Source organism: Parus major, chromosome Z (genome assembly GCF_001522545.3).
Source record: "Parus major isolate Abel chromosome Z, Parus_major1.1, whole genome shotgun sequence".
NCBI classification, from domain to species: domain Eukaryota; kingdom Metazoa; phylum Chordata; class Aves; order Passeriformes; family Paridae; genus Parus; species Parus major.
The window spans coordinates 545216-569000 of NC_031799.1; the positions used below are offsets into that span (position 1 = coordinate 545216).

Consider the following 23785-nt stretch of genomic DNA (forward strand, 5'->3'; position numbering starts at 1 on the left):
ATTTGCAGGCATCTTAAAACGTAATTTGTTTGATGTCTCTATCTTGAATAGTTTCCTATTGAAGGGTTTTGAAATAATTATTTTGACTGCTCTTTCTACAGTATCTTCTAGTCCTCATGAGTTGGGGAAGAGCTCAAACTCCACAGTTTCCAAGAGCGTGGCTCCACAGGGTTTTCAGCACTGGAGCTGGTTTAACAGCTTCCCACACGGCACCGCTGATAATCTCAGGTTGATTCAATAGTGTGGTGTAAAGTGGATTACCATGTAAATTTAAAAAGACTTCACTGGACTTGAAAACGAGAGGAGGACTGTGTTATGACTGCAAGCATTGAGCTAAATATTTTTGACTGTCCTTTAATTTGTTGAACTTCAGAAGTCCTTGAAGGTCAGGCTATATGTTCAGTCTTACAGAGGCTCTACCATCTCTTCCAAAACACTGAGCAGCAGGGCCTTCATGATATGACAAGAAGTGATAGTTTTAAACTAGAAGAGGGCAGATTCAGGCAAAATATAAGGAAAAAAAATTAATGATGAGAATGGTGGAGCAGGGTACCTTTTAATTATTAATATTTGTATTGTTCAGTGTGGCATTGAACACAATATCTGATGATTTGTCTTGTTTTCCCATCTGTTAAGGATTATTTTTGAGGATCATTTGCCCTGCACTGGTAGGTCAGAAGTATGTGTTTGACGCAGCTGGTGTGGTTTCAGTGGCTGCTGTCAGGTTTTGCTTTAGTGCTTTATTGTTCTGTTGAGTTGATGTTTTTCTGAGGCGTATCACGAGGCAATTAATGAAGTTACAAACAATTTGCTGTATCTGATGTGATTGTTGTACTAGTATAATAACATTAGTTAAAAGGCAAGAGCTGCATAGCTTGAGGTTAAATGTCAGATTGAGGTTTCTTTTATTCATGTTTTTAAAAGTGCGTCATTTCATGTGAAATTTCTTGTAAAAAAAATTCAAGTTCTTTCTGTAGGCTGCTGTTCTATTTGTACTTTGAGTAACACCAAACTGAGCATGGCAGCACTAAAGCTGCAAAACTAGCAGTAATAAAATGCTCATGGAATCACAGAATCCTTTAGGTTGGAAAAGCCCATGAAGCCCAATGAGTCCAGCCATTTCCCAGCACTGCCCATGTCCCCAGGTGCCACATTCACACGGCTTTTCAACCCCTCCTGGGATGGGGACTCCACCACTGCCCTGGGCAGCTCTGACAGGACCAGACAAACCTTTCCATGAAGGAATTTTCCCCAATATCCAATCTAAAACTCCTCTGGCACAGCCTGAGGCCATTTTCTCTCATCCTGTCCCTTGTTCCCTCGGAGAAGACACCGACATAATTTCACTCTGATGAACAATTCACTTTTGAATATTAGTTTCCTGTTTTATAGTTGCTGTAGTTGAAAAGAATATTGCACTGCCTGATGTTAGGATGCCAGGGCATTGGAATGAGTTGCTCAGAGAGCTTGTGGGGATTCTCAAAAGCCACCTGGACATAGTCTGGAGCTGCTGGCTGTAGGACATCCTGCTTGAGCAGAGAGGTTGGACAAACTGACCTCAGTGAGCTAATGGATGACTAAAATTAAGTGCTTCATAGAAAAATTTTATTACCATTTTGTAATGAATTTTCACTTCAACTACAGGAACCCAATTGCTTGTGTAACTATTTTTGTTTTCTTTTCCTCCTATCTAGTGCTGATTTAAAGCTCTTGGAAGAAGCCACAATCTCAGTCTGTAAGTCTTTAGGTGAGTCCTTGTGTTTTTTTCCCTGTACTTTACCAGAAAAATTGGGAAACAGCATCCCTGTGCACATTCATGCCTTTAGCGTTCTATTTGTATATGTTGCCCTAGTAAGATTAAAACAGTTAAAGAGTGTGTTTGTGTATATCCCAAACCTTTACTTCCACTGTTAACTGTTTTGCAGAACTTGATATAACTGTAAGGTTTGAAACAAATAATTCCATCTCTATTATGTCTTTTTCCCTTTGCCATTTAAGGTGATCTGTAAGGGGAAAGAATTAGAGGATAAAAGGAAGGGATGATATAAATGTGATCAGTGGTGTTGCAAGAAGGTAAAAGGTAGTTGAGACGATCTGCCCAATTTTCTGACAGGAGGCTGTTGTGCTGCAGACAAGTCTGGGAAAGGAAGCAATATGAGTATCCCACGTTTGGGATATTTTAAATCTGGGATTAATAGTATTTAGAGAACAATTATGGGCTAGTAAACCATGTACTGGAGAATCTTGAAAGAAGAATGCCTCTACAGAAAAACAAGACATACTGTGCTTTATTTAGAAATATTTAAGACATTGAAATTTGATTTGATTCTATGTATTATTTGAAGTAGATAATGTCATCTTATGCATGCTTTATGATTGTATCTTATTTTTCCTCATGTAGTTGAGAAGAATCCTCGAACAGGAAACCTTGGATCATTGATTAAAGTCTTTCTTTCTAGAACCAAAGAGTTAAAAATTTCAGCAGAATGTCAGAAGTAAGTTCCCAGAAAAGAGCTGCATGTGCCATTTAATTTTTTAAATGTTCCTTTTGTTGCTAGCTATTGAATTTTTTCACTCTGCTAATTAACATGCTTACAAACCAAACCTTAGAATTCTCTTAAACTGTTGTTTGGAACAGAACACATTGTCTAGTACTTTTCTAAATGCAGAAATTAAGTGTAATAGGTAAGTAGATTACTGGGGAAAAATACATATTTGTTTGTTAGATGAACACATTTTTATATAAATGGTGTAAGCTATGGGTACTACTGGCTTAGAGATGTTTAAAAATTATCTGAACTTTTTAGCTGAACTTAATGTATGAGCCAGTATTCTATCTTGGAAATATTTTAAATATCTATAAATACATAAATATGTATCAAAATACAGCTTTCAACTTATGTCATGCAGCTTCCATTGATTTTGTTTGCCCCTTTCAGCGGTAGGAGAGAACTCAAGAGGTTACTTGTGCAGCACTGAGACTTTTTGCAGGAGGCTTTCTGTAGTTGTTCCTTCACACACACTCAAAGTGTCCCACTTTCATCATATCTGGGGCTGGAAATCTTCCTTGTTCCCAGGACTGCCATCAAGTTTTTGCTTGCATCTAAAGTAAGAAGTTACTTGTGCCCAGATAGCTATTGCTGTTTTAATCCTAAAATATCTTGAAAGTACAGCTTTGTGCTATAGTTGACTCTATGCTGTTCCATGGGCTCCCCAGCAGTTGCTTACTGGGATTCAAAAAATATTAGTGCAGCTGTATTCCCTTTTATTCAGAAAGCTTGGAAAATATTTGTGCATTTGCATAAGAAAATCCTGTTATATGGTGCTCATGAAGCCCATAAATGCCTACTGTCCCCTGAAGGCTATTTACCTGGAAAAAGGGCTAAGGTTCAGGGAGCCAGGAAGCTTTCAGGTCTAAACCTGTTAGAAATTTTCAAATGTCTGTGTGCCTGGAGTCCATAGCATCCAGAGACTTCTGGAAGTTTGCTGCATTGTTTGGTGAGCTCCTCAGAGTTCTGTCTACTGTGGTGTTTTTAATGGTACAAATGTAGTTAGGGATAAGGTTGTATAGGGATATGGTTGTATTTTCTAAACTACTTTCAAATACATTCCCATTGTTTTCTGAAACATCAACTCCAGATTCCCTGCTTAAACACTTTGGCTTTTCCTTGCTTCAACTGTAGAACTTTGTCTACTCTGATGTTTATTTTCTTGTGGTTTTTGATGCATGTTTGCTGGTGAAGCATTACTGATTTTTGTTTGTTCCTGCTTCTTTTCTAGCCACCTCTTTATCTGGCAGGCTCACAATGCACTGTTCATTATTTGCTGTTTGCTGAAAGTATTCATCAGTCGAATGTCAGAAGAGGAGCTGCAACTTCATTTTACTTATGAAGAGAAAGCAGGACCAAGCTCATATGGTGGGTACACACAAGTGCTAGTGAGACAAACATCCCATGAGAAACTTAAATGTCCCTATGTTTGTAGATGTGACACACCTGTCTGACTGACATGGTTTAATGCTGGACTAGTGACTTAGGTTATCATTGTACTTAATCTTAAGGGTCTTTTCTCTCAGATGCTTTAGGTCTAAATTCCACGAGTCCATGATTTTTTTAGACTCAGAATCCCAAACTTTGCTTTTCAACCAGAAATTAATTACTAGAGAGTTTGGTTTAGCTTAATCTGGTTTTTTTTGAACAGTTGTTGAGATGTGGTGCTGTAGACCTACCTGAGCTTTAGTGATTTTCATACAGTTTGAAAGGTGGTTATGGGCCTCATCAGAGTAAGAGAACAGAACTGGGGTGAAGGTGATCATATATGAACATTGGAACATTGATATTGCAATTTAATGCATATTTTCACGTATTTTTCATAAACCAACAGCAGCCACAGAGTTGAATTAATGCCATTTTTAGGGATCTAGTGAAGGAAAGTAACAGTCCTATGGTTAGTTGATCCCTTGAGAAAGAAATTGCTAAAAGTTAATTTGGGGGCAATAGCTTATTCAGGAGTACAGGAACAGTCACAGAATTTAGCAGAATTACTAAAATAGGCTCATGTCTAGGAAGTGGAGTATGTATTACATGAGATGGAAGATGGCAGGAGAGATGTACAAGGAAGAAGCTGTTGTCTTTGAATAAGAATAATACAAATGCATTCAAAATCAGTTTCATTACAGCAGAAAGACAATCTGAACACCGTCTGCCACAAATCTTTGTGTAGCTCTGTATCAAGATGCTCTCACAAAGTGCATGATGGATAATGCTGCCTGGGAACCTTGATTTCTTTGGCCTTGGTGTAAATCGTGGGGTCAGTTAGGCCAAAAAAGCCCTCTAAGATCATCAAATCAGACAGCTAACCCAGCACTGCCAAGTCCAAGTCTAAGTAATGTTCAGTGTGTAATTGCATGTTGTTTGTTGCATGAAGCCTAAAAAGTCTCAGAATGCTAGAGCAGTGTGAGTGGATGGTGTGAGAACAACCAAAAGTGTCTGACTGTGGGTTTCCTGCAATGAGGACACGTGTTGAGAACACTGAATTGCTGCTTGCTCATTGAACAGTGAAAACTGTTCATTAAAATCTGTTTAACTCCTTGGCGCCTGCCAGTGCTCTGAGGAAATCAGAATTGTGGTGCCAAAGGATTAAGTGCTACATGTTGAAATGGTTTAATGTATTTAAACTGTGATGAGTGATCTCCAGGAGGGGAGTCAGCTCGCTGATGCATTGGAAAAGAATATCTGATTGTGTGTAAGCTATCCCTGCAGACTGCCTGTGGCTTTATTCCTGGATTAAAAAAATGGCTCACCTCTTGCTTCAGTGTACAGCATGCCACAGTGGGATGGGTGGAAAAGCTGAGACTTCTGTCAGCTGGAACCCCTGAGATCTTTATTCCTTGCACTGGGAGTTCCTCACAGTGTGGTATGGAAAGTGATTGTTGTCACCAGGGTAGACCCATGTTTATACCATGTCTAGTAGCACTTGACTGTAATTTGCAGTGACATTTATTAGCAATAATTTTGTGCATATTGATGGCAAATGTACTTAGCAATTACCTCTGAGCAGATTGTTCATGGGATATTGTTGATTAGGAAGGTAATTGTGTGTGGTCTGCTGGTGAGACAGGAAATGAGCTGCTCCTTGGCTCCTCTTCGGGTTTCCAGTTGGAGATGATTCTTGTGAACTTCCTCAGGGTGTTGAAGTTCATTATATGCTGAGGTTACTTAGCCACTTGGTTTGATTCCTAAAAATCTTACTTTAAATATCTACAAAAGGTGGTAATAAGGTATATATACCTTCCTATTGCTCTTATGCTCAGCTATCGGAAGGTGAAGTATCCTGAATGAATTGTGATAGACTGTAGCTGTGCTAGGGCCTATTAAAAGTGAGCAGGAGTGTTTTGTTGTTTTGTTTGTATTTTTATAATTAAGTATAGCTTTCTTGAATTTTTGATTTCTACTTTTTGGAAAGCGGAATATTCCTGTTATTAGTATATACTTATTATTATAATATTATTAATATTTTAATATAATATTATTATTCCTATAGTCCTCTTAATTTTACATAGAATTATTAGTACTTTCATGGAAATTTTACTAACTTTGGTGAACAGGCTTTTTAAAAACTAAATTCTTAGTCATCAAGTCATCAATCTTTTTCATTTACCAGAGCTTGGTAGTATTTATACTTTTTCAACTGTAAGCATGATAAAACAAGCCTTATAAAAGACACTGTTATTTGAGTTGTATGACGTAAATAAAATATCCATATTAAAAAAAAGTTTTAATACAATGTCTGAATTTCGATGTTTCTATATTTCATGGAAAGAACAGTGCAACCACCTAACAACACAAACAACCTCTCTATCTCTTAGCCTTCTGAGAAAAGGTTATTATTCTTTTCAGGATAATCTCACAACTCCTTTTGAAATCACTCTGTCGTGGTGTTTGTTTCTCTATGAACAACACATTTTTATCCTTCTGATTTGACAATATCTTCTGGTGCCATACTCTCTGATTTAAGTGCAGCACCTGGAAGCTCAGAGCACATAACTGCAGTGCCAGCACATCAGGATGCTCACATGGCAATCAGGCACCTCATTAGCACCTGCTCTGGGATATTTGGTGTGTCAGGGAGAAATTTGTAATTATAATCTGTGAGAGTCCTGTGTATGGAAAATATCCCTGTGACTGACTGCTCAGAAATATAAACTGTATGACATAAGCACAGTTGTTCAGGTAGCATTTTATATAGTTGCCTTATGTGGAAGAATTCTCCCAGATTTTGCAGTTCATATGCTTTCACTTTTTCTGCATGTCCAGTTCGTACTTTTTCCTGTCAGACTGTACTTGAGGCTCAGAAGAAAGCTGTGCAGTTGTGCTTTGTGTCATAAAATGGGATTTTTTTTTGAGGTTTGAGTGCATGGGTGTGCTTTAGCCTAATGAATAAATTGCTCTGGATTGAGTCCCTGCTAATAGTACTGTTATTGATTTCCTTCAAGAGAAGGCCTACCATTAATAGAAATGTATTCTTTTTGAGGAGTTTCAGATGGTTCTTTAGCCCAAGAAGTGCAGCCTTTGCCTCTTCATACATAACTGGAATTTGCTTATAATTTTGGAGAATATTGCAGAATTTTGATTGCAGGAAAATCCACAGAAATGCTAAACCCATTTACTTAAAGATTCACCTGAAAATTTCTTGAAATCAGTAAATCCCAAACTAGACTCAACATCTGCTCAGCTGAAGCTGGAGTTAGTCTGACTAGGACAAGTGATTCATCTTTCCACTGTCTGTATCCCATATTTTCTTTTCAGTCTTTAACTGTATGGTGACTCAGAGGTGTAAGAGAACACATGCTGAATACTGTATTTTAAATCTGACCATCAATTAATTGAACCTGTTCCCTGAGCTGTAGTAGGAAGTTTTATTCCTTATCTGTAGAAAAGTTTTTAAACAAGGCTACTAAGGGCTGTTTGTGACATATTAAAGCAAATTTAAGGACATAGAGTAGGGAATAAATAACAACACATTTACTCCAAGCCTTAAACAATTTCAGAAGTGTTCAGCTATCATAGAAAGGAAATGAGGGAAGGCAATCAATTTATGTACTCATTTTTACCAGTCTTAAGTAGAAGTTGTAAGTTTTTTAGAGTAATTAGAGTTGAAGACCAAACCACAAAAACTATGGAAGCCATAAGTCTGTTTTGTAAGGAATTATTTATATCATTATTTGTGTCCAAGTTCTGTATGAGCAACAGGGCAGAAAAGCAAGTAGCATGTAAGATGAGGATATACCTTTTTATACCCGAATATCTTATTGATGTTAAACACATCCACCAGATCAGGTCTTATCAACGTTGTAGGTAGGTTCTCAGGAAGATGGGATTTTAAAATTGGGGCCTCTTGGCATCTCTGCTTTCCTCTGCATGAGCCATTTTACCTGTGTAGTGTGTGCTAATCCAGTGTCAGTAATGAGTGTAACTTTGAAAAAGTAAAAACAAATGAAAAGCACTGTATTACAGAAAAATTTTAGAAGCGTAAACCAAACCCAAAACAAACAAACCCCACCTGAAAAGTCAAAATCCATCAAATTATTTGCAAAATTAAAGAATCCACATTTGAGGACTTAAATGTAGCAGATGAAAAAATGGTGATTTTTTTTAACTGGACATTTTAAAACCTGTGTAATTGCAGTTGCTTCTGCAGTGGAGTTTAGAGGATACACCTATGATTCCTCTCCCTGCTCTAATTTTATCTGGACATGTTCACCCTGTACTGACTTTCCCTAAAGCTTCACAGATCTTTGATCCAAGTATGGGATCTATTAATGTGAATGAATCTTGTGTGTATTGTCTTTATCCTGCTATTGAAAGAGGCATTGTTTGTGAAAACACAGTGTTCTGTATTTATGGCTCTCTCTCACGTTATAGATTTGGCTTGCATTCTCCTCATTGTCTTGGCAAGATGAAAATTAAACAAGAATGTCTGTGCCCCAATTGGGAAAAGGATACATTAATTATTGTAGCTGAATGACATTGATTACAGCAATTAAGCTTTTTTTTTAAATTTATTTTAAATAATGTCTCTCATTGTACGTGACTGTGCTAACCCAGTGTTTTCTTGCTTTATTTTGAATATTGTCTTGAGGGAAAAGCTTCTTTCATATTCAAATAACCTTATTCTCTGTTCAGATGAGTTGTGCATACAGTTTGGAGGGAAAAATGTTTTAAAAATGCACTCATTTTACTTTTTTAACCTTTTTCTTCTCACTTTCTTTTGTTAGGAGAAAAACCAAGTACCTGTTGGGAACTAGTAGCAGTCCTGCTTTATAAGCATTTTCTAGGTTCAGAAAGCCCTAGGAAAATGCCACTTTCAAGTTACTTTAGAATATATTATCCGTGCTCCATTATTGGCTGTGGTTTCTGTCCAAGGTTAAATACTCTGAGCAGTTCTTGGTTTTACTAACAGGAGCTGCATTGTGTTACTCATGGGGGATTCTATATAAAGGAAACCATGTTTCCGTGATAAAAAACTGATTTCCTTTAGAATGTGCAGTTCACTAGGTGACAATTTTTAATGTGTTTTTAATAAACTGATTGTGGAAAGAAATAATTTTGCTTTATAGTGAATATTCCCCCTGGTGTGCTTCTTAAAATTGAGTTCTGGATTCAAGAACAAACATGGGTTAAACAGAGTGACACCACTGTAACCTGGCTATAAAGCTGTGTTTATGGCAGGACTTATTTATTTGAAAATACAAAATAAACAGGCGTTTGGGTAATTATTGTGCTGCAATGCTGTAATGCAGGGGATCAGCTCTGCCACTCTTATGCCATTCAGTGCTATAAAACCCTCCACTTCTTTATGATGTTGGATGTTTCTCATCATAATTTTATTTTTGAAAGCAGAATAAATCCTCATGAGCCAATACATTTATCTTCTGGGAATTTTTAGTATTATATGATGACTTCAAGTAGTTTGATAAGCTTTTTCCTCAGTGAATCTTAAAGCCTTTTGTTAGAGTTGCTTTTAAAAATTACTGGTATAAAACATCACCAGCTTTATTGCTTAGAATAGTTGCAAAATTTTAAATAATTCTGAACCACTGCATACATTTTATTACCTAGAGGATGATTTCTGTTCCTTTAAAATGAACCAACTTGTCACTGAAATTTGTAAAACTTCCTCAATAAATAAATTTGTATTCATGAAAAAATTGTACCTCTATTGCTCTAGAGCAGCAGTGACAGCTCAGTAGCTACATTCTTTTATAATGTTGCTCAGTGTATATTAGACAAATTAAACTGTCTCTGATTATTCTTAAATTTGGTTTAAGAAACAGAATGGGGAAGTACGTGAAGTGTAGGGAATTTTGAGAGTACATTTAACTGTGGACCAGTGAGAAGTCACTAGTGATGACTTCAGCTGTTAGTAATAACACTGTTTAATACAATCTTCTGTAAATAGTAAAGGAGGGCGTGATGTGCTAAATTTAGCACATTCCCACAATGTGATTCCCACATCTCATTTAATTTATACAGTTGTTATTAGTTACTTATTTTTAAAGTAAAAAGTCATCAACATTTTCCCTGTTAATAATCACAAGTGCTTTCTATTTCAGGAAAAAAAAAATCCAATCTCCTTTAACACCCTAGAACTTCTAGTTTTTGTTCCTCAATTAAGATATTGATCATCTGCATTTGACTATTTGAATCTTTGCTTTATTTTGGTATTTGAAAACCCAGAAATCCTTTGCTTTGTTTCTTTTTTAGGAACAGAGTGTGAAGACCTCATAGAAGAGTTGCTGTGTTGCCTCATCCAGCTCATTGTTGAAATTCCCCTCTTGTAAGTAGGCCTTTTCATTTTCTTTTTTTTCCTTAGTCTTCTTTTATAAACTGAGCATTTAAGAGGATATTAAACTCGTAGTATTGGGTTTATAATGTTTAAATAGTTGTATTTGAATGTTCCATGTGATGGAGCAGTACAGATAATGATAAGCTGCTGCCACTGCCAGCCCTGAATATTCTGTTGGAAGAAGTACATGATGAACGTCTCACACCCAGTTCAAACCATCAACAGAAGTTATTCCATTTGTTTCAGGTACCCCTGTCAGCACACAGACAGTAACTGGTGGAAATGGTTGTGCTCATGGTACAGGGGAAGGTACAGTGGAGGTGTCACTTCAGCTCTGGGGTATGCAGTAAGGTGAAAACTAAAGTTCTTCTGCAGTTCTGTGGGGGTTTAAATTGCAAAAATAAATCATATTGTGCTATTTAATACTGATTTCTAAAATTCCAGTGAATTGATGTCTGAAGAAGGGACAAGAGAAATGAATAAGTGGAATGTTTTTGTAGATCTCCAGATTTGTTTACATGGGTTTTTTTCATGCATCTGTTCTATTTGAGAGATGTTGATTCCACGTCTTTTTGGGATATATGTCATAAAACATAGTTCAGTGTTTTATGTAGGAGAGCATGCTTTGTTCTTTGGAAAAAAAGAAGTGTTCTTTCACTTTTGTGGAAGTGTTCTGATGAATTTTGACTTTTTTCCCTTTAATAAAAGTAGAGTGAGCAGTGTCTGTAATGTTAAATTGCGTTGTAGTCTGTGTCTAAAACGTACTGTCCCAGCTGAAGCATTGCAGCATTGGAGGAATTTGAGATTGTCTGTTACGGTGTAGTATAGAGTTCTGCTATCTTGCAGCTGGGATTGTTCTTTTGGTTGGAAAACTGACAAAGATGCAATGTTTTTTGAAACATTGCTGTCATTAAATGCAGCTCTGTCAATGTTAATGCGAGGGATTTGTGTAGGTAGAGTGTAATGAATTAGTGGTGTGATTCAGAGTGTCATTCCACAGAGCTTGTCAGGACTTCCTGGAACAGATACACGCTTTGTTTGGAGCAGATTAGAGGAAGTACAAAGGGCTGAAGGGACTGTGATATATGGGCAAGTTCATGAATCCTGCAGGGTTTTATTTTTCTTTCTTGGAAGTACCCATGTGTGTGTGTAGTCCAGTGTCCTTTATTCTGCCTTTCCAGTAGAAGAAAATACGGCGGCGTGATTGTTGCTCACCCACTTCAACAAGTGAACCTGTCAGCATCTCTGTTTCTGTGTGAATGTGGTTGCTGCAAGTGGAAGCAGCTGCTGAAAGCTCTTGTATTACTATAAAATCCATTGCTAAAATGGCTTATTAAATATAAAATTATAAAGCCTGTCCATATTTAATATTCAGCGATATCAAAAACTTGCATTTCATAAGACAGAGATGTGGAAGATTTTTGTTTTGTGGTTAGTTGTTGTTTTTTTTGTCAAATAAGTTTTTTTAGCTGCATTTCTCCTGAAACAGCATGTTACTGATTGCTAATAGATACTAACACTTAGAAAAATGTGTTATTATTGTCTTGTTTATCACTAGAACATGTTTTACAATGTGATAGTGCCTTAACTAAGAATTTTGTTCCCGTATCATCGGAAGGGAAATAGGTAGGGGAAAGGAGATATTGGAATACTTGCATTCTCTAATACACAATCCAACTATCTTCTTCATAAGAGTTTTAAAGTACTACTTTCTTATTAATTTTGTTCAAGAGAGTGATCAGGATTGTTTTCATAGTGAGTTTACTTCTTGCTTATCTCCCTCTCCCTGGTCAGGAATTACTAGAGATTCTTTCCTATTTTGTTTCAAGGGAGTAGTCCATTTCTGTCTTTAGCTGGAATGAGCCAAGAGAACTGCAAGCCCAGTATGTGAATTTGGGGAAGGGGTAGATTGAATGGAACACATGAAATATTCAAACTTGTAATGATCTCTGTGTCAGGACTTAGGATCACCTGTGAGAGAACAGATAGCTCTGGCAGCTTGCAGTGGCACTGTAACAGAGTGTCTAGCTGTAAAGATACTACTAAAGATGAATTTTTGTTGTGACAGACCATTAAAATCTCCATGCTGAGCTGGTCTTCGAAGTGTCTTTCAGAACAGCAAAGATTTTGTTAGGAGCATTCAATAGCCTTAAACAGAGGATTGTGTCCCTTGGGCTCTGTAGAGGCAGTTGGGTGAAGGAGTAGATACAGCTGGCAGCTGATGTCTGAATATAACTGCATCCCAGTTAAAGCTTATATATTTCTCCTTCACTGAAACTGTAAAATTATTTTTTAAAGCATGGAAGGCCATCTCTATGTTAAGAATGCAGGAACAGAGGTACCTGTGCAGCTGTCTCACACTCCTTCCATTTCTGAATGTCATGTCAGGTGCTTGGGATACCTGTGTGTGGTATTTTGCAGGCAGGTACATGGTTGTTCCAGGCTGCTTGGGGAGCAGCTCTGTGGAGAATGATTTTGGTACATCCTGGTTATAGCTGAGAGGTTGTTGAGAGGCTGGACATGGCCCAGCCATGTGCACTGGAACCCAGAAACTCTTCTGCCCTGGGTTGTTCCCCTAGTGTGGGCAGCAGGGGAGGGGGGATTCTGCCCCTGTGCTGAGGTGAGACCCCACCTGCAGAGCTGCCCCAGCCCTGGGCAACACCAGCACAAGGACGTGGAGCTGCTGGAGCCAGCCCAGAGGAGGCCACGCAGCTGCTGCCAGGGCTGGAGCCCCTCTGCTCTGGAGCCAGGCTGGGAGAGCTGGGGCTGCTCCCCTGCACAAGAGAAGGCTCCAGGGAGAGCTGAGAGCCCCTGGCAGGGCCTAAAGGGGCTCCAGGAGAGCTGCCCAGGGACTGGGGACAAGGCCTGCAGGGACAGCACCCAGGCAATGGCTTCCCAGTGCCAGAGGGCAGGCCCAGCTGGGATATTGGGAAGGAATTGCTGGCTGGGAGGGTGGGCAGGCCCTGGCACAGGGTGCCCAGAGCAGCTGGGGCTGCCCCTGGACCCCTGGCAGTGTTCAAGGACTGGTTGGATGGGGCTTGCAGCAGCCTGGGACACTGGAAGGTGTCCCTGCCCATGGTAGGAGTGGGACTGGATGAGCTTTAAGATCCCTTCCAACTCAAACCATTCTGGGATTCTAATTGTAAGAAGTTTGGGCTTGGCAGGGACACTGAATTTGGAAGGCTCCAGTCTTTTTCTGATTATGGGCAGATGTCACTCACCTCTGAGTTTGCTTCAGTTACTGGCCTTGGCAGAATAAGCTCATTTCTGCCTACAAAACAACCTACGGTATACTTAGAAATTGCAGGTGGACTGTGTTTCTCAAAATTAATAAGGATGGTGTGGGATGTGGAAGAAGATAAATGTCAAATCTCTGTCCCTTATTATGAAATGTAACTTTTTTTTTGGGGGGGGGGCGCGGGGCAGCAGTGGGGATAGTCTGCTGAGCCTTTCTGGGAGGCAGAGCATTTCTGGAAATGTCTCAGTGTTTTTACAGGGAATTTAAGACAATCTTCCTTAAATTTAGTTTGTATTGGAAAAGGCAAATGTGCTTTAAGGCAGAAATAGGTTGCAATAGGTACTCTGGGACTCTGTAACATTGTGGTGCTGTGTCTGAGAGTTATTAAAAATATCTTGAATTACCTTTCTGAAAACAGGCTGTGCTGCATTGTACAAAATACCAGGGATAAAGGTTTCAGGTTTAATTTTATAGAAAATACAGGTTTCAACAATTAGACTTGTGCAGTCCCTTATAACACTTGTATGTTGATGTTTGATTTATGGTTCCCTTGGGTGTGCTATGGATACTCTGCTTTTTCTTTGGTTTTGCTAATGTTAGCACTCAAGAGTGTACACTAATGATTTGAACTGCATAGTCGGCAAAAAGATACAATGTTAGTATTTAATTGTATGACTTCTACATATTAAGTATTGCTAACATTTTGTTGCAGGATGGAGCTCCTAAAGCTTTAAATTATAAAGGCTTCTTTCAGCAGCTTGTTAAGAGCTTGTATCCATAACTGAACATCTGGTTGTTATCAGTGCATTTTCACTTCATTAAAAACTATAAATGCATGTGGAGGAGAAATGAAATACTGTGATCTAGTTACATCACTCCTAAGTAGCACCCTGTGGTGCCAGTACAAGTTAGTTGATATTTCTATTACATTCCCTTATTTTCTCTAGTTATGGTTGTTTTAGGGTGCAGTCTTAGTTATTTGGAAATTTAAATGTTGACAATGTTTTGACTCATTTAGGGATGCTCGCTGCATTTTATGGGAGCTTAAAAGTTAAATGTAGGCAGAAGAAAGGCAATATAATTGATTATAAAGGTCTACAAAATAACTGCAGTGTAGGAAAGGTGCCAGATGATGAGAAATGTTTATGCTTTCTTGCTTGTGTGAGCAGCAAAGAGATAAATGTTTTCTGTTCTAGCTCAGGAGTTCCATATTTTAATTATTTTTGGTACTTTCAAAAGAACAGGTCAGAATAATGCTTTTTAAAAAGAGTCTATTCAAGGAATTTTTATCAAGATTGTAGTAGCTCCATTATTTGGGAAACATGTGACTTTTGCATTTTTGGCAACTTTGTCTAATCATCAAAGGCAAACTTCCATCTGTTGAAACTGAAGTCGAAGGGAGCGAAAGCATCCAAACTGAGAGAGATTTGTGTTGCTTCACTTTGAAGAGCCTCAAAGTTTAACACTATTGTGCTCTGTTTAGGAGGGAGCTGATTCATGTAAAGGAAGTTTTATTTGCTGCTGCACCTTGGGGTGGTGCAGCAAATAAAACATATTTTATGTATTTGGAAGATTTTCTTAATCATTCATATCCTTATTTCTAATGGTATATGTGCTGTGTTTTAAGTGTCCAGATATCCTGAGTAGGAGGACCTTTATCTATATCACATATTCTTACTCTGTTCTAGTTTCATTTTAGACTTAGATCTGTATTTCTCTATGGCCTATCTATCCACTAGGTGCACTTTGATTTGTAACAAACTTCCTCACCTCAAAGCAAAGTATCAGAGGTCTGTTGTTTTTTGTATATTATGCTGTGTATCAAATTCCTAATAATCTGCTTCCTGATACGGTTTTCAGCCCTGTTTTCACAAAAGATGATGGGTGTTGAAAAACCTATGGTTGCAGATATTTGGGTCTCAACAGCCAAGACAAAGAGAGGCTGTGGAGCGGGTCTGCCTTTCACTTGGGCTGCATCACTGAAATGCAGGATATGATTCCTGTGGTTTGGCTTTGTGTAGAACTCTCAGATGGTCTAATGAAGGTGTTTGATCACATGGGTCATCTTTTCTTTCCTGGAGGTTGGAAGCTGTACCTGGGTGTCTCCGCAGCCATCCATTTTTATGGGAATTTCGGCTGCTCTCTTGTGTTCTGTTGTTTGAAAAATAATGTCTTTTAATTAGTTTAATTGGATATTAGTAGCAAGACTGGGTGATATGTAAAACAAATAAAGAATAATACAGCTTCTCCCTGCAACATTACAAAGTCCAGAATTTCTTCTAGTATATTTAATCTGTAGAGGGAAGAAAGAAATATCAGCGAGGTGAAAATATACAAAGTCGCATAGTCTCAGGGTGTTTAGGAACAGGTCTGTGAAAAAAGGATCTCGAGTCCAGCTATCATGTTAATCCTTTAGGTACTACCTTTAGAGTATTTCCATATTGCTGATGCTGCCAGGGCTGGAGCCCCTCTGCTCTGGAGCCAGGCTGGGAGAGCTGGGGCTGCTCCCCTGCACAAGAGAAGGCTCCAGGGAGAGCTGAGAGCCCCTGGCAGGGCCTAAAGGGGCTCCAGGAGAGCTGCCCAGGGACTGGGGACAAGGCCTGCAGGGACAGCACCCAGGCAATGGCTTCCCAGTGCCAGAGGGCAGGCCCAGCTGGGATATTGGGAAGGAATTGCTGGCTGGGAGGGTGGGCAGGCCCTGGCACAGGGTGCCCAGAGCAGCTGGGGCTGCCCCTGGATCCCTGCAGTGTCCAAGGCCAGGCTGGACAGGGCTTGGAGGATTAGGGGAAGCTGTGCCTGCCCATGGGAGAGGGTGGAATGAAATTATTTTTAAGGTACTTACAACACAAATCATTCTGGGATTTTTTGTTTTCTCACCCTTTTCTTCTCCCAGTTGAGAGTACCCAGTATGGGGGAGATGCAGTATAAAATGCCAGAGATGCTTGCTTCTTTCAGTCAGTGTTTGCTGAGTGCTCCCTTGGGACATCTCCCAAATGTTTGGAGTCAGCTGTAATGAGTGTAGAGCATTATCAGCTGCCACAGTGCATATGTGCCATCAGTGAGTGTAAAATTAGGACTGTTTCCAAGAGGAAAGATTATGTTCTCTTTGAGTTGTTGTACTTGTATCCTGAGACTGATAGCCAGATATTGTACTTGCTTTTCAGTTTTCAAAACTGATCCTATCCTCTGTGGTGACTCCTCTTTCACCTTTCTGGTGGGCCCTCAGGAAGCAGGGAAATGAAACCTGGTTCCTGTATGATTTGAGACTTTTTGTATGAATCAGCCCTTTTGGCAACTCTCCTAAATTAGAAAATGGGTTACCTTTTAACCTTTTAATACTCGGAGTAGACAGCTCTGGCTGGGTGAAAGTTCAGGAAAATATTTGAACAGGGAGGGGGCTCGGTCTAGGGGTGGGAGTTGAAATTTGGAGTTTAGTTTCTGACTGTTCAGGCTGTTTGCTCTATAGGTGTGAAATAATTTATGAGCTCTCAGCCTCTATGTGCTGATACAGAAATAGCTGCATTTCACTGAGTAATTAAAGTGTTTACAACAGCATGTGCCTTCAGAGTGTTAATTGGAGTTTGTAGCTGAGATTTTCCACTATGGTGCCTCTCTGCTTCACCTTGGTTCCTCTGTCACAGACCTCTCTCACAGGCAGGGAACAAAGCTGAATGATTGGGGAGCACAGAAAGCACTTGTGAGTCGTGCTTGGCCTTGGAGAGAAGCCAACAGCAGCAGGATGGTGACACATAGGTAGATTGTTGAAGTTCTTGGTAGGTGATGCTGATAGGAGGTCATCCACATGGTTTTGGATGGATAAAGCAGATGCCAGGATGCTAGGGAGCTGTGGTTTCAACAGGACCATAGCTCTTGTTCTATGTGGGGTGACTGCATCATTTGGAAACAGTATTTGGGCAAAGGTTGGGTAGGGCTAGGAGCAACCTGGTCTAGTGGAAGGTGTTCTGTCTGTGTCAGGAGGTGGAACTGGACAAGCTTTAAGGTCCCGTCTGACACAAACCAGTCTAGGATTCGATGATTATAATTTATAAGTTTGCCACTAAAGTTAATAAATAAAATAAATCTAATAAAATGAATGTTCTTGGTGGAAGACCCGAAGAGAAGTGATATTGTCTCCAGTCCATATCTTGGAAGAATTAGGTACTGCACCAATTTCTTCTAAAGCAGTACTACTGTATGTCTAAATGCAGTGCTGCTTTAAAACAGCTCTGCAAGAGCTATAGAGGTCCTAGAGGAGCCCAGGAGCTCTATTACCCACCCAACAAAGCAGATTAAGATGGAACGTGGTCTGGCTTAGTAGAATTTATTTCCTGGAGGTTGTGGACTCTCCATCCCTGGAAGTGTCCAAAGCCAGGTTGGATGTGTCTTGGAGCACCATGGGACTGGACAGTAGAAGGCAGGGAATGGGACTGGATGAGCTTCAAGGTGCCTCCCAACCCAAACCATTCTGTGATTTTCATTTTTGTCTTTTGATTTAATGAGTTGTTATCTAACAATTACTATTAATCATACAATTCCATATAATTTAAAAGTTTTTATTAAAATGATCTGGCATAATTTGCTTTTTGAAGGAATCCACTGATGTATCACTTTTTCATTGAAACATAGACCCAAACACGTGTTAAACACACACACATTTGTTATTGCCAGTATCAGGGAATCTTGCAATTTTAGAGCTCCTCATTCTATGAGGAAGCCATAATTTAACATAATTTCAGATAGATATGGTATCTTGTGTCTTTTCTTCAGACAGTACATGATTATGTATAAGGTTTGTTGCCAGAAATCAGTTTCAGCTTGGGTGTCAGATGGGAGGACCTGGACCTGTTCCATCAGGTCCAAGGATGTCACTGCATATGAGGTGTGATATCAGGAGGACAGCTCCCTGGGATAAGAGAAGAAGAACCCAAATTCAGGAGAGAAATGATTGCCATGAGTTCTAGACTTCAGTCTATCTCAGATTCTTTCTGTGTGGAAGATGTGTGTTTTGAGAGGCAGACCTGTGTATCTGCTAACTTGTCTTCCTGATATGGGAATAAATCTCTCTTTGGAAAGGAGAGAGAGAGAATAAGATGAAAAAATTGAGGATAACTAATGAATCCCCAGAAGAGAAAATCCAGAAGAGGAGAAAGAAAAGACCTCTGCATGTTTTGGTACATTGCTTTATGAAGTCCATTTATGCAGAACATGAGCTCTATCTGTGTATTTTTCATTTGTTTTGTAAGACACTTGAGAAGGAAAAAAAAAGTGCCACAGAAGCTCAAAACAACATGCAGTTATTCTGGCTTTCTGAAATAAGTAGTTAAATAATTTTGACATGTAATTGATACATGAGTTCATTATTTCTAGTTTCCTCCTTATCTGCAAGCAAACAGTTTTCAGGGGAAGTTGGAGATCAGCATAAATTCCCTGTAAAGTCATTCTATGTGACCAATAGCTTTGAATAAAATAAAAAAAAAAAAAATCAAAACCAAGACCCCCTATTATATAGTCTCTCAATATAAATAAACAGTATGTTCTTTGAAGATGAAAGAGGTTTCTGGTAGTTCTTGTGATCCTTTAGAAATGCCTGAGTTGCAGAAAACCATACATTTGACCCTTGGTGGAAAAAATAATTTTTCTCTGAAGCTTTATCCTTGTGCTGATAAATTAAGGGCGACTGGACCTGAGGGGTTACCCCAGATATCAAGACCCTGCTTGTGTTTATGTCAGAGCAGATTTAATTTGAACAGATTCTACAGTTTTGAATGGAGTGTTTCTAAGTTAAATGCGCCCTGTCTGGGTTTTGAACTTAGAGAAAATGAGAATAACTCACTAAGTGGAATTGCTTGAGTTTACCTTTCTGTTTGTTTATTCTGTCAGAGTTATATAAGGATATTGAAAGCAGATTTTTTTCCTCACAAATGTACTTAATACAGTACAGTAATCTCTTAGTTTATTTTTTCATGCTGATTCTTATCAAAACAGAAAATTATTTTGTAATGTTTCCTCAAATTTGCTATTCTACTTGTGTGGGTTATAATAAAAACAATAATAAAATAATAAAAAAAATTACAAAAATAATTGAATGAATGAAATAAATATTAATAAAAATAAACGAATTAATGATTGTAATGAAGATGTATACTAGACCCCAAAATTTTTTTTCCTCTCTGAATAGAGACCCAGTGCATCTTGTAGTATGTCATGAAGTTATTACCCTTTTCATTCATCATCTTGGGGTAGGAGACATTGTTCTCGTATTCTCAGCCTCATTTGTCATAAGGATAAGTTTCTGAACGTTTTTCTTATAATATCAAAAAAGTATTTTCCTCAACTGTTGGTTTTATTTTGATAGAAAAACATTTCTTAATTTTTTTTTGCTGGTGGCTGAACATTTGATAATTATATGTATATATATATATATATATATAAGAATTCTCTTTGCTTTGCTTGGGATGTGTGTGGGTGGTGGTTTGCACAGCACCCTTGGTTAGGAGAGGGAGCAGGCACTGTTCCTAGTGCAGCCTTGCTTCTGGCTGAGATGAATTTGCAGTGGAACCAGATCAGAGTGTAACCTCTGGCCTGATCTAATTATCAGCATTTACACTGGCGAACTTCCTCAGGAGTGGGCAAAAAGTCAGGTAACTTGCAGAGAGTAAAAGTAATCCAAAAGGACATCATGATTTTCAGGAAAATATTACTTAGGCAGTATGTCCTTTCCCAACCCATAACTTCATATGTTTGATGTTCAAATGCTCAAGTGAGGCAAGAGAAAATAAAATACAGTGGGTTTGCACAACCTCCACTTTTAAAAACATTTTTGTATGAGAGGTGGTGCAGTCTGTGAATTGTGATCCAGGAAATTATGATTCCAGTTTGATGTTGGCTTTGGGTAAATAACTGCACCCTACAGAAACTGTGGCCTGGAGTTGCTGCAGAAGAGCTTAACTTAAGCTGTGCATTGTGATGCATGAAATTCTTCTTTTCACACTTCACAGTAATGCATGTTGTTTACAGCATATCTGGGCAGCAGACTTGAGAATATTAAACTATTTGATTGTGTTAAAAATTCGAGTGATTTCTCCTAAATACAATCCTGTGTATTTCAGTGAGGACCACACCAGCTCTGATCCTGAGACTAGTGAAAATCTAGTAATTCTGGGGTTAATTTGTTTTGCCTCAGGAGATTGCATTGTAGTTTTCAAGTCATCGCTTGAAAGAGCACTTAGTTTTATGCTTACACCTGTTCTAGCTGTTGAGAATAAAATTTTTGGAAGGCAACATTGTAACAGAAAAATTTAGCACCACTGATTAAATAACATCAATGATGATTTGTTCTTGATTTTAAAAAAATTTTAAATAGAGGTACTATTAAATATTTGCATTCTACAACAGTAAGCAGATTTTGAATTTCCAGTATGTCCCAGGTCAGAAAACCTTGGTAATTGGTGCAGGGAGACCATTGTAACTCAGCAATACTGGATTGTGAAGCATACTATGGAAATTAAATAGTGACAGTGGGAGAAACATTAAAAGGACTTGTGATAACAATAACAATACTTGATAGCAATATTTCTGATGAACTGGAGGATGGTGCTGTTGCACCAAATTAAATACCTCATTTTGGAGGATGTAAAAATGGTCTTTGGTTGAAAGTAAGAACGATACTGGTTTGTATCCAAGTTAGTTCATTGTATTTTGAAACACAATTTGTTTCTTGCAGTCTGTAATTTGTTGCTGATTAAGGAGGCAAATGGCATTTTTCTCTCCCTTTTAAAAACAAGATTTGTAACAAAGTCATTGTAGGCAGAGGTGGGAACAGAAAGCACAAGATATTTTAAATAGTGTGCCTGTCATCTGTTCTGCTGCACAGCCTTTCCTAATCAGCCTGAGCTAAATGAACTTTGCTGAACTGTCTGGTGTCTGTATTTAAGCATTGCACCTCATTCTTTGTGATAATCTATGAAACCTTGAAACTTTCTACTTCCCTGTTACCTCAGAAAATACCATTTAAAACCGAACAATGTATGTGGTATTCTGATACCCTAAGAGTTCTGTACACTTGATCTGGATTTTGTGTATTACATTCCTCTCACGGGGATCCAGTTTTCTTGGCTTGTGTTGGGCTAGCTTGGACATTCATTCCCTCACTTAGCATAATGGTTTTCTGACAATTTTGTTTAACAGTACAAAGAACACACTTCTGAGAGATATTTATTATTTTTAGGAAGAAGTATAGTCTATCAATTGCAACTTGAGTGCTATGACCAGTACCTCTTTTTACATTGTTTTGTCCCTTGTCATATGAAAAAGGTGCTTATTTCTAAACAAGAAATTTCTTATTTCTAAACAACAACCCATTTTTGGTACGAAATGATTCTAGGTTTCTTGAATTTGTTGTTTACACGTTCCTAGTTGAAACTCTCTGTGCTACACAGTGTATAGCTTCAGGTGAACCTACCAAGTATTCTTGGAAATCAGCTTGTAAACAACCCAGTAGATTAATCTCTGTAATTTTCCCTTTATTCTGCAGAGATATTACATACAGCATTTCTTTGGAAGCCGTGACAACTCTCATTGTGTTCCTCTCCTGCCAATTATTCCACAAAGAGATTCTTCGAGAGAGCATCATTCACAGATACCTGATGCATGGTCGATGGTATGTCCTGCCACGGGGTCCTGCCTTAGGGTAAAGCAAACGCTGCTGGTTGCTCCTTTAGGGTGTTTGTACCTGAAAACAGAAGGCAGCAAAATGTTATCTTGATACAAAATTTGTTCTGCTCAAAAGGAAAGAGAATGGTAAAATAAACATCTGTAAAGGCTTTTAGAGGGATTTGGGTGGAAATCTCACAGCCCAGACTTCAGTAAAATTAATTTGGAAATAATTTTTATATTTTGAGAGTAATTTCATTAACTTAAAACAGCATTTACTTTTCAGGATGGTTTTTTGATTCAGCAATGAGTCTTGTAGCACTGCAGCCTAGAGAACTCAGGTCCCTCAGAAATGCTAGAGCTTTCTTGCCATCCAGATAAGCAGCAGTCATTGGAAGATGAAGACACATGCTGTGCTGAGCTGAAGGGAACACTTAGCCAGGGGTAAACTTGGTTGTGTGAGTAAAACCACTTGTTCTGGCAAGTTAATGGTTGTGTTCAACTGCTTTCACGGTGGCTTACATGCCTTTTAGTCAGGCTCCCATACATCCTCTTTAAGCTTCTAGTTCCATGTGGGAAGATTTTTCATAAATGTATTTATTCTCTGGTTTTCTGAAGATTCTACTAGGTATAAGAGACAGTTACTGCTGTAATGTGCAGGGAAAGGAAGGAGGCTCAGCTTGGAGCACAGGGCAGACTTCAGCCTGAAACAGCAGCAGGATAGAGCCAGAACCTGAGGATGTATGTGTGGGGTGTTCTGGTACGTCAGTCTCTGGACTGAAGGTATTGAGGGTTTGGGAGAAAATGGGGGATGTTTAGGGGAAGAGTTGGTATGTGATCTAAGAGGTCTGATCTGGGAGTTGGAGGTGCTGGCCTCTGGAGAGAGACATGGGAATTTGGTGGCTGGGAATTGGGAGCAATGTGAACAGTTGGAGGGGTACTGGTATGATGTCCCACCCCTAAGGAGAAGGAAGCACCCAGGATTTGTAGAAGTTCATGATGAAAAGGAATGCAAATGTCAGAGGATCTGCAAAGTTTTATTAGTAAATTACACACTTGGCATGGAAGACGGTGTCTTTATCCCTGATATATCCCAGTGTAAGCAGAGTTGAGGTTTGGATAAAGGTGGGGGAAGCTGTAAAGGGAGAAAGAGAGGGACGCAGAGAGAGAGAGAGAGAGAATTCAAAGAAGGGAAGAGAGAAAGGAAAGAAAAAAGAGAGAGATCACTAGGAATGACTGTCTCCATTTCGATCCAGCTGATGGGATGTCGTGGGGCCCTGGGCTTTGTGGGGCTCCTTTTAAGTCTTCCACTCCCTGGAGAGAAGCTCCTCTCTTTTTGTGCAGATCCGTTCTCATTCAGGGTCGGTTCTTTCAGAGCTTTCTGGAAATGTGTTGGAGGCTTTGGGCTCTTGGATGGGCTGGTTCCCCCTGCAGTGCCCGGCCCTTCTGGGCCCCATCCCTGTGCCTGCGCTGAGCCGAGCTGTGCTTTTCTGCAGGAGCCAGGAGGTTTGTCCCAGAAAATGCTGCCCTGCCTCCATCTGGCCCCTT

At 39.0% G+C, this 23785-nt stretch overlaps 1 protein-coding gene across 14 annotated transcripts in view; it reads left to right on the plus strand.

Annotated features, from left to right (window-relative positions):
• Positions 1-23785, plus strand: part of DYM (dymeclin) — a 210324-nt gene that overhangs the window by 19365 nt on the left and 167174 nt on the right. For 8 of the 14 annotated variants that reach the window (XM_015653511.3, XM_015653512.3, XM_033511405.1 and 5 more), the window contains 6 exons: positions 1695-1747; positions 2402-2495; positions 3781-3917; positions 10266-10338; positions 10594-10698; positions 22119-22244. In XM_015653511.3, the coding sequence (XP_015508997.1) occupies positions 1695-1747; positions 2402-2495; positions 3781-3917; positions 10266-10338; positions 10594-10698; positions 22119-22244 (588 nt within the window). The remainder of the gene's footprint in view (positions 1-1694; positions 1748-2401; positions 2496-3780; positions 3918-10265; positions 10339-10593; positions 10699-22118; positions 22245-23785) is intronic. The other 6 variants (XM_019005302.2, XM_015653515.2, XM_033511410.1 and 3 more) reach the window with 2 other exon arrangements.